The sequence below is a fragment of the Chenopodium quinoa genome, unplaced genomic scaffold (assembly GCF_001683475.1).
Source record: "Chenopodium quinoa cultivar QQ74 unplaced genomic scaffold, ASM168347v1, whole genome shotgun sequence".
In the NCBI taxonomy this organism is placed as follows: domain Eukaryota; kingdom Viridiplantae; phylum Streptophyta; class Magnoliopsida; order Caryophyllales; family Amaranthaceae; genus Chenopodium; species Chenopodium quinoa.
The window spans coordinates 2,137,194-2,158,118 of record NW_018744080.1 but is presented as its reverse complement, the minus strand read 5'-3'; the positions used below and the strand labels follow the sequence as shown (position 1 = coordinate 2,158,118).

General features: G+C 34.0%; 1 protein-coding gene across 1 annotated transcript; it reads right to left on the bottom strand.

Annotated features, from left to right (window-relative positions):
- Window positions 1–4,188: 4,188 nt before the first annotated feature.
- Window positions 4,189–6,155, bottom strand: LOC110691455 (zinc finger MYM-type protein 1-like). Its single transcript, XM_021868394.1, has one exon. The coding sequence runs from the start codon at window positions 5,945–5,947 to the stop codon at window positions 4,292–4,294; it is 1,656 nt and encodes a 551-aa protein (XP_021724086.1). The 5' UTR covers window positions 5,948–6,155; the 3' UTR covers window positions 4,189–4,291.
- Between the last annotated feature and the right edge of the window lie 14,770 nt (window positions 6,156–20,925).

Here is a 20,925-nt window from a genome sequence, read left to right as displayed (position 1 = left end):
TTTGCAATAAAGGGGTATTATTTGTGAGATATAAAGTATTCCTTTGTTGCAAATAATAGTTAACGGATGTAGTAATTGGGATATGGTGGATCACATAACCTATCATTAATTATTATAATGTTTTTTTAAAAAATTAAGTTATACTCCTAATAATAATTATTATTATTACTATTATTATTAAATTCAGTTCAATTCAATTCCATATAAAATAAAAGGGTAATGCTATATGCAGCCCTATCTCTTAGGGCTGCATATAAGCATTTAATATAGCATTTTTTTTTTAGTACGGAGTATTAAGTTGATAATTTATCGACAATTCACGAAAAATTGGTGTAATAAATGTTAATTTATTGACTTTTCTTTTCATTTTTAGCTTCTTAGGCATGCATATATCTTTTTCCAAAAATAAAAAAACAAGGTCAAAATCATCAAAAAATTATCGTTAGCTAATATGACTTTTATGGACTATTTAATTACATTAAATATATTGGATAAAACTAATTACTCCATGAATTATATATATACAAGACAAGGATATACGAGTAAAATATTTGCTATTAATACATTGAAGATTATTTCCTAATTTTTAATCAAAGTCTTGATTTGCTACACCAAGTAATTGTCGAGTCATATCTTATTTGCAGATACATGCCACATAGCGTTTGAGACAACGCTTTATTGCCTCAAATTATTGAGCCCAAAGTGGCGTTGATAGGCTATTTCATTAATATTTTATTAATTTCTTCCTAGAAATATTTAATAAATACTTAGGCCACGTTCTTTTTACTTTTAGAATAATCCAGTATTAATAATGTTAATAAAAGTAACTTTATTTTGGTAAAAGTAATTCCAGTTCAGTACAAATAACTTTTAATTAGTAAAATCATAACTATAAAAAATATGGATAATAGAATAGGTTTTAGTAAAATAATTCAAGTTTAACAAAAATAATTTCAATTTAGTAAAAATAATTAGTTTAGAAAACAAAATTAAGGTTAAGAGAATGAGGCCTCAGTGCAAGTGGAGTCAATAATTAACGCAAAGTAATTAATATAGGAGAGAATCAACAGAAAAAATTGAATTGATTTCATGTCAAAATAAAAAGTGGTGCAAGTAATTATTGTAGACAAATGAGAAAAATGTAGTAGCAAATATTACAAATCCAATTTATTGAGTCCAAAGTAAATTATTTACATCTTCAGTAATATTAGAGCCACAAACTTTTAAAAAAATCGGGCGTACAATAATTATTGTACATCCATTATAAAGATAACCTAAGTGAATAAAAATTACCCCTAAAATGAATAAAAGTTACCCCAATATGCGTTAAAGTAACTCAATTCAAATAAAAATTATCTACTCTTTATTAGTAAAGAATCACATATTAAATGACTAAAAAGCAATTATTAGTGATTGAATGTAATTAAATTACCTTTATAAAACTTTTCTTGTTGTTGATTTATATAAAAATTGTATTATGTTTAAAGTTACCCAAAAAAAGACAAAAAATTACCCTAAAATTAGTTAAAAGTTACCCTTATACTGCTCGATGTACACTAATATTAGTGTAAATCGGATGTATATAAAAATTTTTGTATTAGAGCTAGCTAGGTAAAGGAATAATATAGCAGAATGATTAATTAATTAATACCGTTTACTAATTAATGTTGTAAGTGTAACTCATATCATAGTCAAACATATACTCCATATATATATTTTTTAAAAAGTATCTCTCTTTACAACAAAGTTTATCTGACTATAGTTTCATTCTTTATTTCACAGGTTCCAGGAAAAGTCAAAGAAGATTATTTTAATATAAGTGTCATCTAATTTATTCAAAAAAAATTATATATGGTGTTTTGTTAATTAACTAGCTAGTACCTTCGTTCCTTTATTTATTTATTTATTAATTATTTTTTTTAAAGTTCTTTACTCATTCACGTTTAGTTTAGACAATGCCCAAATTTACTTTTGATCATAATTTTTTAATTTTTATACATACTTGTATAAAATAACATTAATTATTCAGTTAGAATCATTTGAATTCGTCTTAATATATACTTTTGAGTTTTGGCAATTGGTAAAAGCAACACCCAATATATCTAGATCTGGAAATAATTAGATAAAATAACAATTTATCATGCTTTCAAAATTATGTGCTTTTATATTATATGTTTAGATTTTTTTTTATTGCTTTTATTCGTTTTTTATAGTTGTCTATATGGTGTTAATTATTTATTTCCATTGTCCTTCTATAGCAACATTATTTGTGATTATAATTTAAGGTTTTGGATTGTGCATTGTGTGTGCTTTTTAAAAAAGAATAATTAAATCCAACCCGATTGGAATTTTTAATAATACAAATTAAAGGGTAAACATTTTAAAGATAAATGTTTTTTTTTTTTTTTTTTTTTTTTTTTTTTTTTTTTTGACGGGAAAGATAAGTGTTGTATACAAAGCACTCCTACAAAAGAAGATTTTCTTTTAATTAAAAAACATACATCTTTCTCTTGTATTCTATTAGCTATCAATTTTTAAACAATTTAAATCATCTAAGAAAAAATGGGAGATAAAAAAAAGTGGTGAAATCTAACCTTTTGCATTTATGTGGGTGTTTAATTATAATAAACGAAAATGTAGACGATTAAATTAAAATACGAGTAGGGTGTTTTGAGTGAGGTAAAATACAATAAATCCAATAATTAACTGGTGCTCTAAAAACTTAGAATTTGAAACTATTTAAGGATTACAAATATATATTTGTGGATGTATGTAATGTCTTAAAAAAATCATACTTCCTCTGTTCTTTTTTACTTGACCTGTTTCTTTTATCACGCTTGCCAATGCAAAACTTTAACGAACAATAACTTAAATTCTCCATAAGTAAAAATTATAAAAATTATATAATATGATAGTACTTATTGAGACGAATCCAAAAACATTATACATGAATATATTTTTCCTTACATATTATTCACAAAAGACGGTCAAAGGAGGAGTAGTGAATAGTGTAAAAGTTAAAGCGGGTCAAATAATAAAGAACGGAGGAAGTACATTTTTTTATGTTTGACTTAATTTTATGTAGAAATTCTAAACCGTGAATTGGGATTTTTTTTTCGCTCTTTTCATACTTGATTATTTGGATGCGTGTAATATCAAGTCGGATTTTGTCTTGATTTTCAATAATTGGGAGATAAATTCTCAAGTTTGGTTTGGTGTTATGGGTTTGATCTACTTTGATTTTGTTCCTAAAATGATTTGGTCCTGTGTAAGACCCTGTTTGATTCACCTTAATTTTGCTGAACTGAAATTATTTTTACTGAACTGAACTTATTTTTACTGAACTGAATTTAATTTTACTGAAATGGAATTATTTTTACTGAACTTAAATTAATTTTACTGAACTGAAATTATTTTTACTGATTTTCTATTATAATTATTCTTTAAAAAAACTGAATTTTACTGAACTGAACTTATTTTTACTGAACTGAAATTATTTTTACTTAATATTATTTTTACTTAATTTTATTTTTGTAAGGTGAAGAGAACAGGGCCTAATTCGCTATAAAATTAGCAAATAATATTAGAGTAAGGAATAAACAGTCCAAACGCACAAAAATATGCTCTAATTTACATCTATCTTATCAGATTTGAATTTAATAAAAAAGAAGGTACCACATACTATCTTGCTTGATTTTGATTCTTTTTTTAATTACCATGTATATTTAATTTCTATATAATACAATATAATTATTCAGTCTCCACATTTCTCATCATATTTTTTACATTTATCTCCCAATTCATTTGCATCAACAAAAGTAAAAGAGATATAGTCTCGTGTGGCTGGTACTGACTTATCTTGAATATATTACACACGTGCCGTTTTCTCTTTGAAATTACTATTAATTGTGATCTAATTTCAAGTTTACTAAATCTTTATTTAATATTATTATCTAGATTTGTGGCGGCCGAGACTTCTTGAGTCAATCAACTCACGTGTTTTTTTTTTTGGTATGTAAGCTGAAATTACTATCGCCGTAGCATTGATTTTGGGGGCCCTGTTTCAAATCGAAAAAGGGGCCCTTAATAATGTTAAAATTATACTTTTTTTTAATCTATAATTTTGGCAATGCACAATTTTCCTATATATACATTGCAAAATAAAAATGCTTTCATATAACAATGATATATTCAACTACGCAAAATTAAATTCGGATATTTTATTCATGTTGATAATAGTAACTAAATACAACTCAAGGCTCATATCAACTTAAGCTATATTAGCTTCTATTTATTTGAAAAGTGATATTCTTCTAACGCTCTTTGAGGCAAAATCATCAATCAAGTCTTCATATTCCACTTTCTCTAGAAAATCATTCTCAATTGCTATCATCGCCAATCCATTAAGTCTTTCTTGTAGCATCGTAGAACGAATATATGACTTCAATAGCTTTAACTTTGAAAAACTCATTTCTGCAGTTGCAACTGTCACAGGAATAGTCAACAAAATTCTATATGCAATAGTAGCATTAGGAAAACAACCCACATCATTCAAAAATAACAAAATATCAAAAGGTCCTTTTCTGTCAATGTGCAAAATTTCTTTAAGCAACTTCAACTCCACAAATAATTCATTCCCATCAATATCTGATTTTTCATTAGACATAAGTGCATTTTCAAAATTCAAACAAGAGGATTTCAAACTTAAATCATCCAATGACTTCATCCTTTGAGAAGTGAATAAGAAACCAAAAATATTTTCATATTCCTCAAATTGCTCAAATCTTTTATAAAGAGAACTAATAGCTTGATGAACAATATAAAGAAAGTAATCAACTCTAAATGATTCTTCTGGAGATAGAGGAGCATTTGATGAAGTACTTGGATTCTCATCAAAATGTTTTTTTCTTTTAATTTCACGCTTTTGGGGAAATATAGGATCAATATCCATTTCAATAGCAATGTCCTTAGCCTTACTCAAAGCATCATAAAAACCAGTTTCTCTATACCCCTCGAAAAAAGAAATCAACCCTCTTATTTTTTTAATAGCCACATCAATAAGCATATCCTTTGATTGTAATAGCTTGCTTACTAAATTAATTGCAAATAATATTTCATACCAAATTACTATTGCAATTAAAAACTCAAAATCACCAAGCTCATTATTTGCTAAGGATTTAGCTTCACTCTTTATATTGTAATCCTTATCATTGCTATCGGCTACTTGAAGTAAAGCTTCTCGTATATCTGACATTTGAAATCTAATAGCCTTAACACTTTCAACACGACTTTCCCAACGAGTAGATGACAAAGACTTAACAGTTAGTCCTTTTACATTGTCTTTCAAGATTTGCCATCTCTTAGTAGAAGCTGTAAAAATTGTATATATACGTTGGATGACTCCAAAAAAGTCTCTAGCTTTACTACATGTGTTAGCCATATCACATAATGTCAAGTTTAAACTATGACAACCACAAGGAGTATAAAAAGCATTAGAATTTAAATCCAAAAATTTCTTTTGAACTCCTTGATGTTTTCCTTTCATATTAGATCCATTATCATAGCCTTGTCCTCGCACATCCATTATATCAAGATTAAGATTTTTCAATTCATTTTGTAAAACATCAAAAAGCCCTTGGCCAGTTGTACCATTTACATTCAAAAATCCTAAGAAAGATTCCTCAATGCAAACATTACAATTAGAGACATTCACATATCTTAATATCAATGTCATTTTCTCTTGATGGCTAACATCGGGAGTACAATCAAGAATTACCGAGAAATATTTTTCTTGCTTTATCTTTCTAATGATTTCATTTTTTATTGCAGAACCAAGCAAAAGTATTAATTTGTTTTGAATTGTATGACCTAAATAATGAAAGTGAATATCATTATTAGTAATACGGTTGACATGTTCTTGAATGATTGGGTCAAACTCGGCCAACATTTCAATCAAGCCCAAAAAATTACCATTACTTTTTTGGTATAGTTTCCCATTTGAACACGAAAGGCTAGATTATGTTTGGCAAGAAATTTGACAATTGAAATAATTCTTTGCATTACTTTCTTCCAATGGTCTTTTTGTTTTTCAATTAGCATTTGAGTCGTCTTATCAATAGTTTGATTCTTTTGAAACCTAAGACGCAACTCATACCAAGTAGTCATATTCTTAACATGATATATGCTTGTCTCATGCTCTTTAAGTCTAAAGCCTACATGCCCCCAATATGAAAATCCTTCATTTGTCAATTGTCCTCTTCCCATCCCTTTTTTAAATATTTTACAGCAAAAACAATAGACTCTATCAAGCTCTTTGGAATAAACAAGCCAATCCCTATCACATTTCTCACCGTTTGATAAAACTCTAGTATACAAGTTAGCCGTATATCGTCTTGAAGATTTATCATTAGGACCTTTCACAATAGAATTATCTCTTTTAGGACCATTTTCCACTAATAAATCAATCATTTTAGAATTAAGACCATCCCAAACTCTAGGATCATATATATTAGCCAAGATCATATATATTAGGCACATAACTAGTTTCATGGTGATCAACATTATCATTATCAGAAGGCATATCATCAATATTTTCAGCATTATTATCATTCTCAATAGGCACATCGTCAACATTGCAATTAACACTAGGCACATCATCAAAAATATTATCCACATCATCAACATTCTCTGCAATAGGCATATCACTAACAAGATCAACATTAACATTGTTAATATCATCAACATCAACATTATTATTCTCAATAGGGACATCATCAACGGGCTCAACAAGAGGAACTTTAGGTTCGTTTATAACGAATTTATCAAGAGAACCTTTTTGAGAATTAATTAACACTTCTAATTTTCTCTTTTTGTTACGCTTTTGAGACACAGATTCATACTTTCTAGGAGGCATAATCTTAAAATCTCAAAAAAAAAAAAAAAAAATTACAGTATCATATATATGGATTGAAAAAACCTGGAAGCAGAAGCTTTATTTCAATCAATTGGACGAATTGGCGAATTACTCGATAATGTTGATTCTCAATCTTTGTTCAAAAGAATACGACCAATTTGGACCTTCAAAAAATAAAATTGTTAGATACAAAACTAGTCTCCCATCTGCTGTATATCAATCAAATCTGCTATATATGTTTACGAATCTTAGAGCATCCATTCCTTTAATTTTGATGTCAGATGGTTGTATAATTTTAATTCATTAATTCATTCGTATATAGTTATTGATTGAATTTATTTTATGATTGATTAGCTGTGCATTGGTTCTGTTTTGAATGCCATTCATCTAAACAACCACAATATGTATTTGTAGGATGTTAGATTAATTGTACATTTGTACGATACAGCTAATTAGATTAATAGCGTGCAATAGTCTAGAATTTCCACTTTTCCAGATATTATTAGCCAAAATAAAAAATTAATGTCTCTGTTGCAACATGATTACACGAGCAGGGCCGAAAAATTAAAAAAAAATGAAATAAAAATTGCTTCAATTCATCAATTGAAATTATCAAACCCAGAATTAATTAAAAACAAAAATAAAAAATTTACCAGAAGACACAGACACGAAGCATTCAAACTTCAAAGCAGGGCCGAAAAAAAAAATGAAATAAAAATTGCTTCAATTGAAATTATCAAACCCAGAAATAATTAAAAACAAAGATAAAAAATTTACCTGAAATCGAATGCTCCAATTCGTTCCCCTCAAAAAGAAAAAAAATTTGCTTCAACCCTTCAATTCGTTTTTGATTTTGTATAAAGTATAATTGTATCAATTGGGAATAGATAGATGAAGATGATTGAATGGAAGATAACCCATATATATGAGAAAATAATTACCATTTGATAACAAGAAATTCGGAAGATTGCAATTGATTTCTTGACTGAGTTTATTTTTTTTTCCGTTGAAATTCTGGGAAAATATGCAATACAATTTTCCATGATTGATGTAATTAGGGAGGAATTTGGAAACATGGAGAAATTAATATGGAAGGTTGAATTGATTGAATGGGATTATGGGAATTGGGAAAGTTGAATGCTTGAATGCGTGAATGTTGCTTCTCCTTCCTCTTTGCTGTCTTCTGGCAATAAAAACAACATTTATTAAATTTTTTTTTTAAATAATAAGTGGAAAAAAAAATTGGGCCCTTTAAATTGGGGGCCCTGTGCTAAGGGGCACCTTGCACATGGCCTTCTACGGGCCTGGGTGTACAGAAGTACTCGCAAAGCTGGAAGACCTGCGAAAAGATCTCCGATAAAAAATGATAGAAATGTTAAGGACTTATTCCCTCAAGGATTGATACCAAGGCGAAAGAGGTCCAAAAGCAATGCAATGAAGAATATCAAATTGATAGCCACGTTCGTAGCAAAAGATGAGCAACCAAGTGAAGTTAAGATTGAGGAAGTTGAAATTATGGAATCAAAACCTCGTCCTTGGGTAATTAAATTTGTGATTCCGGGTCCGATTCCAGATATAGAGAGTATAATTTCATATCATACTCTCTTTGAAATTTTCGACGAATACGTGCCTTCTTCATCTTAATACTTTGTATTCAATACAGTAATAATTGTAATTTAAAACTTTCGTCATTTGTAGTACCACCGTTTTATAATGTTCTTAATATATTTCATTTTGGCATTATATATTCTTAATCTCTACTTTGATTACGTCCATTATTCTTTTGTACTCATTTGATGTCCTATTATATTCATCTTAATATGTATATTTAAAATATTAACTTGTTGTTCTCCATTTGTTCTAACTATAATAACTTACACAATTATAAAGCTTGAATTGACACACACAATCACTATCCTTATGTACTCCAATGGATGAGTTTGAACACTAATATAAATAATTAAATATAAATAAAAAATATTAAAAAGCTTTTATTATGAAACTTCGTATTAATTTCCGCCTATCCAAAAAAATACATGATAATAATTAATTGATTTTCATACAATACGAAAAAAAAACCTACAGTTAAAGTTTTCTTCCAAAAAAAAAATAAAAAAATAAACCTATAGTTAGTGAATACTGAAAAAAATCAACTTATACCAATTATTTTTTAAATACAAATTTACAATTAGAGATATACAACCATTCATATCTTTTATTACCAATAAGAAAAAATAATGAAAAGTTGATATTTTGAAAATATATATCGTGATGAATCTAACATGATCGCACATGACTATATTTTTCATTATATATAAAGCACAAAATACGATTAAAGGGAAGTGTGTGAATAGTTGTAGGGAATAATTTCAAGTGTTAACCCCTAGCTTGAACCCCACTGTGATCATACACTAAAGTACGGTGGCGTCCAAAAGGGAAGAAGATAGAGCAAAAGAGTCGCCAACAAGTTTTAGGAACTTGTAAACCGTTCACAGGGTGAAGGTTACACCCCTTAACGATCCAAGAGATCGTCAACTCCATAAAGTCTAGAACCAAATAAGGGTTCGGGGATGAAGGTACAAATCCAACCTAAAAGAGATTGAACCTGCCCTAATAATAGGCCTCTACTTTATTCTGATCGTATTCATGTGCGCTTTCTAATTAACATGCAATCAATAGGATTAACCCTAAACCTGTTTATCTATGTTGGTTGAATATTAATGCACAAATAAACTATTATTGGCGATTACTTGAAATTATAATCAAATTAACCCCTAAACAAGATTATTAATTATCTTATTAAGCGTGATTACAAGTACCAAATTTCCTTTAGACACGCATAAAAGGTGTGATCAAGCAATAACAATAAATAATATCAAGCAACATAATAATAATAATCATAATCATCATAAATAAAATAAACATCATCAAAATAATAATATTCATAATCATCATAAATTATAACAATTATAATCATAATCATGTTCATGTTAATATTAAAGCATAATAATAGCAAGATCCTAGGCATGATACTAACAAGATTAATAACAAACCCTAACATGTCACTAAGCAATAAAAATCAAATCTTTAACCCTAACATGATACTAACAATCATAAATATTAGGAAGAATATAAAAGGTATCGTAACAATCATATTTAATATTAAAGTTACCCTAGACATGATACTAGGAATATCATAATAACAATTTAAACATGATTTCTACATCAATAAAAAAATCATTAAAGTACTTACTCTGATGCCTCGTACCTCTTTCTAATAACAAAATACACACGTTAGTAACTTCAAGGAAAATAATAAACAAACAATTAAATTAAATAATTGAAAGAGAGATTTGGGACTAAACCCTCAGAAATTAAACCTTTCACGTCTAGGGCGAAGGCAACTTCGAATATGGCTAGGTGTATCTAGATCTTGTGAATGCGGAATTTTGTATGTGAAAAGCAATTTTAGAAGAGAGAGAGATGGAGAGAAAGAGATGAATGAAGGATTAAGGAAATCTTGATGAGAATTAGCGAATGATTAAAGAGAATGAAAGAGAATTGAAAACTGATTGTAGGTGAATGAAAATGGAGTTTTTACGTCGTTATTTATAGAGAAATCAGCCAAAAAGATAGATTTACAAAACAGAGCATTGGCGGAACTAAAACACAGCTGGCGCCAACCCTGGCTAACTGGCGCTAGGCGCCAGGCGCCAAGCCTGTTTTTGACGCGCTTTCTCAAATCAGATAAGTTTGCCGTACTGGAGGATAAAATCGTATCTTTTCCTCGAAAATGCTTTTTGATCTTAATTAAAACTCTGAAAAGTCAACAAAAGTCAATTTATCAATGCTAATTGAATTAGGAATGAAAAGAACCTTCTAGAAGAATCTAGAAGACTAAAACCATTCCTAATTGCATTAGAATGATAAATCATATTAGGCCCTCCCCTAGATCATTGGGCCGTATACAAGGCTCAAACCGGGCCTAGTTTAGTAAATTGGCCATAACTTCCTCAAAATTCACCGGAATTGGGCTTATAATATATCGTTGGAAAGCTCTTGTCAAGCCCTATCCAACTACACTATGGACCAATCAAACTGGATTGGCTGTTTTCTTAAAAATAAGTTTTCAAAAACAGAGAGAAGTGAAAAGAATTAAAACTATCCGCAACATTAAACTTTCCACACTTTCGCTTCATTCGATTATGATTCGACGCGAAAGGTACTCATCAACGGGTTTGGTTTTGGGGAGATACAAATGGGTGTCTACAGAAGCCCCCACTTTGACTGAGTTTGGAGAAACGCAAGTTTCGAAAACAAAAGTCAAAGTAGCGATAGGGACGGGGAATGATTCAGAACGTTCTGCGATCCTAAACCACTCTTGTAATGCCGATACCTGCAAACTAGCGTTAGTTAAACAGATAAAAGAGTTAAGAAACGCGTATCTTGCACCGTCGAACACACGTCTCTAAAAGTAACCGATTTGCTGCCGCTTCTGTTTTGATGACCTCTTGCAAGCTAGAGAATGCCATCCCGCTTGAAAACCGTTACGCCCGTAACTGCTTCCAATATAGAAGATTGCTTCGCCTGAAACGATCCTCCTCCGCTTTGATAATATTCCACGTCCAAGGGAATACCATCGAAGATTGCTTTTCTTGAAACAATCCTCATCCGCATTGATAATATTCCACGTCTAAGGGAATACTATCGAAGATTATTTCTCTTGAAACAATCTCCTTCCGCATTATGACCATTTTCCACGTCTAAGGGAATACGATCGAAGACAACTTCGCCTGAAATTACCTTCAGTTGTTTGTGACAACTCTCTACAAGCTAGGGAATGCCGTCGAAGATATCCTCTCTTGAAGTCATCCTCATTTGATGTGATAATTTTTCAAAGGAAATTACCGAAGACCTCCACTTGTCGATCTTTAAAAGTTCTCCTGAACTTTGCTTCCGCTATGCCTGTACGTCGGCGCTTCCGTTGCTTTGAACCTGTACGTCGGTGCTTCCGTTACTTTGAACCTGTACGTCGGTGCCTTTTGCTGATAGACCACTATGTCGGTGCCTTTTGTGAATGAACTAGTATGTCGGTGCCTTTTGTCAACGAGCCAATGCTTAGGCGCTTTAAGCTAAGTGAGACGATCTTTCATCAGGTCGATCACTTTACGTAATCAAGCCGATTACTAAAAATCATGTCAAACTGCTTAGAGCGGCTAAACTGGCGAACCAAGGAACCCACAATATGTTGTAACAGGGTAGAACAACCTCACCGAGTGGCTGAGTGTCCAGGTGCTGCAAAGTTGTTTGAGCATGTCAGAGGGAAGTAATCCCCCTTGGTGATCTTGCACGATCCCTGGTTGATGCTGTGCAGAGGAGCTACTGCCGTTGTTAGCTCCAGTTCCTGTACCAGCTGAGAATGTAGCGGTATGCCTTTTCGGCTCTTATCTTTAAGTAGCCCCCAAGTAATTCTTCACAGACTTGGTTTTGCTTTATCAGGATGATGCTGCTGAGTTCGTGCATACGGGTCGATTGAGGAGATGATTTCTCCAGCCGTGCTTTGTAAAGTGGTCGATTCCTCGCCACCAGACTCGAGTAAGCTTATTTATTTGCAAATTTTGTCCACATGTTTACTGACTTATTTCTTTGTTCGCTCTCGCGCGGGGTGGTTTGTACCTGTGCTTTTTATTATTTGACTTTGTATAGAACTTTGCCTTTTAGTTAAAACTCATTTTTAGACATATTTTGTATATTTATGCTATTATGAGTTCATTTTGTTTGCTATTATTATGTGCATGTTTGTGTGTGCAATAGAAGTGTGACAAACAATTTTGCGCAAAAATTCCGTCATTTTTATTATTGATGGAGGGTATCCGACTCTCTCCCCCAAAAAGAAAAAATGAAAAAAGGAAAAGGCAAATAAAATGTTGGGTTTATAAAAACTTGGAAATTAAGCTAAAAATCCAAAAAAGAATAATATAATTAATATAATAGTTATACTCCCTCTGTCCCAGTTTACTTGCAACATTTTGAATGGAAACACTTGTCGATGCACATGTTTGTCCGTTAATATCTTTTATTATATACTTATATAAGCTATAAAGAATTTATATTTAGAAACTATACATTCAAATAAAGCCAACAACATATTTCATGATTACATTGGCCTTTATACAATAGCTAAAAAAGATGGTCAAAGTGAGATGTGTGAATAGTGCAAAAAGTCAAAACGTTGCGAGTAATTTGGGACGAAAGGAGTACTAATTAAAAAGAAGATGTTTTAGAAAAAAGAAAAAAAGACGCCCTAATGTCATTAGCAGACTCGGATTAAGGTTAAAACGCAGTTTAAGAAAGCGCGGATGACGTGGCAAATTGGCGCCAGCTGGCGCCACGCAATTGGGTGTAGCGGCAGGCGCTACACTTGGCGTGTGGCGCCAAGCCTTGGCGTCTGGCGCCAATTGACGCTGTTTCCGTATTTCATCCTGATTAAAACTGCTCGTAAATCGTGCATAAATAGCCCCCTGCCTCAGCTGAATCTTTCATAATTCCAGCGAATAAAATAATTCTTGACCTTAGAAAAATAATATAATGTCTCTAGTCACCAAGACTTTCACTCAATACACCCATGAATGGTGTCGATCTCTTAATGCTAGAGACAGAAAAGAATTAGATTTATTTCACTTGGGGGAATTTATGGCATAAAAGGGGTAGATCTTGACTTAGATTTCATTCATACCGCTCTAGAATATTGGAATGTTGATACTCATTGCTTTAGAATAGGGTATGATGAGATTAGCCCTTTGCCAGAAGAATTTGGTGCTATTTTAGGCTTCCCTGCAATAGACCTTATAGTAATCCCTAGAGTAGATGCATATTATTATAAGGATTTTGAGCGCTTCTTCAATTTAAAAGAAAGGGATTTATCAAAAATAGTAGATGGCAATATAGTTAATCTGAAAGAATTTGCACGTCATTATTTTGATAAACCTCTTTCTGAGTCTTTTCATATATATAGAAGAAGGGCTTTCTTATTTTGCATGCTTAATCAATTTTTTCTTAGTAGTGGTAAAAATAATGAAAGCCAATCAATTATAACCACCGTAGTAGAACAAATTGAATCAGGGAGAAATCCAATGTCATTGATAGTTGGAGAGACCATGATTAGTCTTGATGAATTGAAAAGGAACCCAAAAGCACCTTTTCGCGGCTCTCCAATTTTATTACTGGTAGAAAAATAATATTTTTAATTACAGAAATCAAAAAATATATTTTTGTATTGTAATAATAATTTATTTGCATTGCAATTTTTTACAGATACGGCTAATGGAAAGGCTAGAATTAATTAGCCCTCCGGACAATATTGAGAAGTACACTCCCAATTGTTTCGTGAGGAGGAAGAAACGCTTCCCTAAAATTGGGCGCCATGGGTGGAGAGAGGTCTTCGAATCTCGCAATTTTGCTATCAAGTGGGTCGTCCCATGGTGGAAAATAGAAAGGATGGTTGGTGTCAACAAGCAACCTTTCTGCCGTCTTCCAAGTTTGTCTCGTATGACTTATTATTATCCCTGTAGGGTAAAAAGACAATACGGCTTGCTTCAGAATATACCTTTCGGGGATCTTCGTCCTCCCTATGAGTACCCTGTTTCCCAGGAAGTAGACAGATTTGATGCTTACTGGAGTGCTAGACCTTTATGGGAAGTGATTACCCCAAAAGGTTCCTCCTTCTCTGCCCAATGATGTAAAGAAGTGGTTGCTGAAGAAACCTTCGAAGGATTTGAAGAAAGATCAGGGTAAAACTGATGTGAAGAGTCGTTTAGGTGACAGGGTGGTTTCTGCCAAGGAACGTTTAGGTGCAAGAGTTGAATTCAAAACACCTGCAATGCCTAGGAAGAAAAGTACTACAAAAGATAAAGGAAAAGGAAAGCTGACACCATAGAGAAAAAAGCTTGGGTAGAAAAGAAGCATGGAGTCCTAGCTGAAGGGGAGACTATCTACTCTAATATTGAATGTAGGTCCTCTAAAGGATGCCTACTAGCTAAGGTTATGGATGACAAGGAGGAAGCAGACAAAAATTGAAAAAGGGCTAGGAAAGTAAAGAAAGATTAGGAGCATTGCTTAATTTCAAATTATTAGACTTAGTTTATATTTTTCATTTAAAGTTAATTTATTTCAGCTTTATTAAAATTCCATCAATAATGTAATTTTATTTTATTAATGAAATTTCAGCTTTTAATTAAATTATTTACTTTAAATTTATTTTATTAAAGCAATGAAAACCGAAAAAAAATTAATTTTCCAGAAACTCTTCGAGTACAGAATTCGAAAATTTTCCAAAAAACATCGAAATTTGCCCAGAATCTGTCTGCAAATTGGCGCCGCTTATTTGCTATTGACGCCTGTTAGGGAAGTCTGGCGCTAGGCGCCAATTCCATCGGCTGGCGCTGATGGTTGTTGGCTGGCGCCAGATTCTTCTCTGCGACGCCGATATTTCGCCGATCTTCTATCGAATTTTTAATTAACTCTGGGACGCGAGAAGGTCGAAAAATAAGGTGGCCGCACCCGTAAAGGGTTGCCTACGTATCCTTTCTTAAGGAATCAGGCCAAACGTAGCTCTCTTGAGTATCCTACTCAAGTAATTATGGGTAGTATTTCTTAAGTTGGTCAAGATATTCATGTTTGAGAACTCATTGCCATCCATGTCAGTTAGTTTTGCTGCACCTCCTGACAGGATTGTTTTGACAATGTAGGGTCCAGACTAATTAGGTCTAAATTTTTCCCTTGGATCTAAAACATTTTTCCTTAATTCGTTTAACACCAAGTCTCCTACTTTGATGTTTCTTGTCTTGACCTTCTTATTAAAATGCCTAGCCATGCGAGTTTGATAACATTGAGTGTGATGTAGAGCTTCTAGTCGTTTCTCATCGAGTAGAATTAATTCTTCATATCTTGCCCTAGTCCATTCGACTTCATCGAGTTTACTCTCTAACGCAATGCGTAGAGATGGTATTTCTAGTTCGACAGGTTGTAAGGCATCCATTTCGTATACAAGGAAAATGGCGTATTTCCTGTTGATGTGCGAATTGACCTGCGGTAACCCCATAATGCGAAGTGAAGTTTGTCAGGCCAATCCTTATAATTTTTCGTCATTTTCTCGATGATATTCTTTAGGTTTTATTAGCTGCCTCGACTGCTCCATTTGCTTGAGGCCTATAAGGGGAAGAATGATGATGTTGAATGCCATATTTTTGTAGCAATTCTTCACATTCGGCTTGAAAGTGAGTTCCATTGTCACTTATCATTTCATGTGGGACTCCGTATCGACAAATAATATTTCTTTCGATAAAGAGTTCTACATGTTTTGCAGTGAGTTTATCGTATGATTGCGCTTCGACCCACTTTGTGAAGTAATCAATCGCTACTAAGATATATTCGTGGCCTCCTGTTCCTGGGGGAGTGATTTTGCCGATGATGTCGATTCCCCATGTAGAGAATGGCCATGGCAATGTGTAGGTGTAGAGCAAGGATGGAGGAACATGTTGTAAATTAGCATAAATTTGGCACTTAGGGCATCTTTTTACATACTGATGGCAATCCCTATTCATTGTAGTCCAATAATATCCTTCTCGCATTATTTTTTGGACTAGCATTTTATCGTTTATATGAGTGCCACAGATTCCTTTGTGGACTATCCTCATTTCTCTTTGTGCATCCTTTTTTCCTACGCATAAGAGAGCTCGACCCTTAGGTACCCTTTTATGTAGCTTGTTGTCTATGAGTACATAGTGGGAAGCTAAAAGCCTTAACGCTCGTTTTGCTCTTTTGTCAGCATGGGGAGGGTAGTCTCCTTTGGTGACATAATTGAGTATATCCGTGTACCACGATTCTTCTTCCTCTTCTTCTTCATCTTGGACTACTTCGTCGTCTTCTATAGCCTGAATGTATGCCGGTTTGTGCCTTTTTTCTATGGTTAGAGGCATTTGCTCGATTTCCGTGGGAATCCTAACCATTGAGGCTAGTCTTGCCAAGGCATCAACAAATTGATTTTCTTCCCTAGGTAGATATGTGTATTCTACCTTCTCTAATTGATCGGTAAGAGTTTCCAGATAGGTTTGGTAAGGGGCTAGGATTTCGCTCCTTACTTTCCACCTTTTAGATATCTGATTGATGATCAAAGAAGAGTCTCCGAATATCCTTAAATTTTTTACTCCCAATGCCAAAGTTGGAAGGCCTACCACGCATGCTTCATATTTAGCAGCATTGTTGGTAACGTCAAAATCAAGCTTTATGGAGATTGGGACATGCTCTTCTTTAGGTGATATTAGCAATACTCCAACGCCACATCCCTTTTGGTTTGAGGCTCCGTCGAAGTATAAGGTCCAAGTATCATCTTCAGTAACCATTAGGTCTTCGTTTGGAAATTTGTTGTCTTGTATTGGGGTCAAGTCTTCTATTGGAAAATCTGCTAGAAAGTCTGACACCACGGATCCTTTGATAGCTTTTTGTGGCATGAACCTTACATCAAACTGGGCTAGATTGACTATCCATCTTGATATGCGTCCATTGAGTGTAGATTTCTCGAATAGATATTTGAGTGGATCTAATCGGGAGACTATGAAGACGGTATATACTAGCATGTAATGTCTTAACTTGGTTGTGGCCCACACCAAGGCGAGGCACAACTTCTTGAGTGGTGTATAGCGTCTTTCATACTCGAGCATCTTCTTGCTTAGGTAGTAGATTGCATTCTATTTGCCTTCTACTTCTTGTGCTAGCATAGCTCCCATTGTCTCATTGGTAACCGTCAAATATAACCTTAAGACGTATTCCGGGAAGTGCTGGTGCTAACACGGGAGGATTTGCGAGATAGGCTTTGATCTTTTCAAAGGCTTTTTGACACTCGTCATCCCATATTACTGGTACATTCTTCTTGAGCTTTTTGAAGATTGGTTCACATATTGTCGTCAATTTTGATATGAACCTACTTATGTATTGCAACCGGCCAATAAATCCTCGAATCTGTTTCTCAGTCTTGGGCGGTGGCATTGACATCATTGCTTTGATCTTGGTAGGGTCTACCTCTATTCCTCTAGAGCTTATGACGTAACCCAAAAGCATGCCTGAGGTGACTCCAAAAGCGCACTTAGATGGATTCAACCTCATATTGTATTTTCTTAGCCTTTCGAAAAATTTCCTTAAGGCTACTTGATGGCCTGGACGGTCTTTTGATTTTAAAATCATGTCGTCTACATATACCTCGACTTCTTTATGCATCATGTCATGGAGTAAGGCAGTCGCTGCACGTTGGTAAGTAGCACCCGCGTTTTTCAACCTGAATGGCATTACCGTGTAGCAGTAAGTGCCCCATGGTGTTATAAAAGTTGTTTTCTCCATATCTTCTTCTGCCATGAGAATCTGGTTGTAACCTGCGTACCCATCCATGAACGAGAGGAGCGCGTGATTTTCCGTGTTATCTACTAGAATATCGATGTGTGGCAAAGGGAAGTCGTCCTTTGGACTTGCCTTATTTAGATCTCGATAGTCGATACACATTCTTACCCTTCCGTATTTCTTCAAAACTGGGATGACGTTGGCGACCCATTCGGGGTATTTGGATACCTTGATGAAACCTGCAGTTATTTGTTTTTGAACTTCTTCTTTTATTTTAAGAGCTACGTCGGGTTTCATTCGACGTAACTTTTGTTTTACGGGTTTCATTCCTGGAATTAGTGGTATAGTGTGTTGAGCCATTTCTCTATTAATGCCTGGCATATCTTCGTATGACCAAGCAAATACATCGATAAATTCTTTAAGTAAGTTAATTAAATCGGTTTTTTCTTATTTATTCAGTGTTAATCCGATTTTAACTTCTCTTTTATGGGCTGAATCATTTGAGATATCAACCGTTTCAGTTTCTTCAATTACCGGTGTTTTCTTTTCGAATGTTTCCATTGCTTTAATAATTTCTTTGTCTTTTTCATTGTTAGTTAAGCAATGCTCGTCATCTTGGGTTAGAGAAGAACATGAGAAATAAGGAGAAGGAGAAATATTATTATACTCTGAGATCATTACATCAAAGAGTGATATGTCCTCATGGACTGGATCACTAACTATTCTAGGAGAAGAAATAGGAGGGGAAGGTGCTACTACTAAAGACTTAGAAGCCTCTAGGGGGAAAGACTCTAACTCAGACTCTGGCTCAGACGACTCTTTAAACATTGGCCCTTGCCATGTCGTGATGGATATCTTCCTTCCACTTGGAGTAGTCACTTTGATAGTCTTGCGCCACCCTTGTAGTGATCCTTCATCTGGAGTGATTAGCTTCGAGGAATCGAAGCTTTTGCTTTGTAGGACTGTTTGAATGAGTGAGGAGTTATCCTCTTTACAAGTTGGCTCATTCTTTTCTCTCCTAAATAGTAGTCCCATGACGTTAAAGTCAAAGCATGGGGGTGCTTTCTCCTTGTGGACAGGAGTTGGGATTTCATCAGTGAAGTAGCAATCCAAAAAAATCTCGAATCCCGGTTGTCTTATGCCATTTACAACAAATGGCTCGGGAAATTCATGGCATGGATAGTCCTCTCCTTCTTTTATAAACTGACCATTAGGTGTAAGAGGGTACTGATCCATTGGGATTTCATTCTTTTGGGTGCGAGCGTCTCTACGTGCCTTTGATTTTTCCTGGGCTTGCTTGAGATCTTTCCGAGTCGGTTCGAAACCAAGTCCGAAAGTGTCTAACTTAGGGAGGCCAGGTGACTCCAGCGGTTTTGCCGTTCCTTTCTTCTTTCCTAGGGTCATCCCAGGAAAATGTCCTTGTTTCTTCAGCATGGCATTTACGATCATGTTGGAATGGGGGTCATGGAAAAGAGGGGTCCTTTCATCCTCCTTCATTAAGGAGACTTCTTTGTTAAAGCCCCATAGATCTTCATCATCCTCGTCGTACTCCACATTAATGATTAGATTCTCTATAGATTTGATCCTCATAGGCGAAGCATCGATGGTGATAGGAATTCCCCCAACTACAGCTTTTACTTTTTGGTGGAGAGATGATGGGACGACCTTTAGGTCATGAAGCCAAGAGCGTCCCAACAGCAAACTGAATGAAGCTTTAATGTCTACTACTTGGAAAGTAGTAGCATGTTCTATTGCTCCCGTCGTTACATTCAGGGTAATTTTGCCAAGGGCTTGACGACGAGTGTTGTCATAGGCCCTTATTCCTTGTGTAGACGGAGTTAAATCTTTGTCCCTTATGCCTAGCATCCTCGCAGTTCTAAGTGGACAGACGTTGATGGCCGATCCATTGTCTACAAGAGTCATAGGAACATTCATCCTCTTGCAAACTACTGTGAGGTTTAATGCCTTGTAGTGTTTGTCACCTTCTGGGGGTAAATCCTTGTCAGAAAAGGTGATCAAATTAATTGGACTAGGAAGATCACTTGTGAGGAATTTGGCTAATCCCTCAGGGGTAGTGTCAGAATCTATCCCAATTTTGTCCAAGGCATTCATTACAGCCAACCTATGTTCTCGAGACGTTGCCAAGAGTTTCCATACATTCATCTCAACTTTTGTCTTCTTAAACTGCTTAACAATATCATTGTCTTCAATGATAGGTATGGGAACTTGTTGTGTGGTAGGCATAAGTTGGGTTGAAACGGGAGGTTGCATTCTCCCGGATCTTGTGAGGACATCTATCGATGAGTCTTCTTCAGCCCAAAAGTCATCTGTGGTGTATGACACAGAAGGTGGTGGTCCTACTATGTCTTTTAGATAGACATCTTCTTCATCATTGTCCCAAACTCCATTGATGGTTGCATCATCTTCTTGTTGTACTTGGACTAGTTTCTTTTCATCAATCATTTTCTGAACCAAATCCTTGAATTTGAAACAGTTTTCTATAGTGTGACCCCCTGATTAATGATACTGACAGTAATATCTATCCGTCCTTTTCAATGATTCGAATGGTCTCGTTTCGATAGGTTTGATCTCGCCACTCTCGGAGAGCATTTCGAACATTTGTG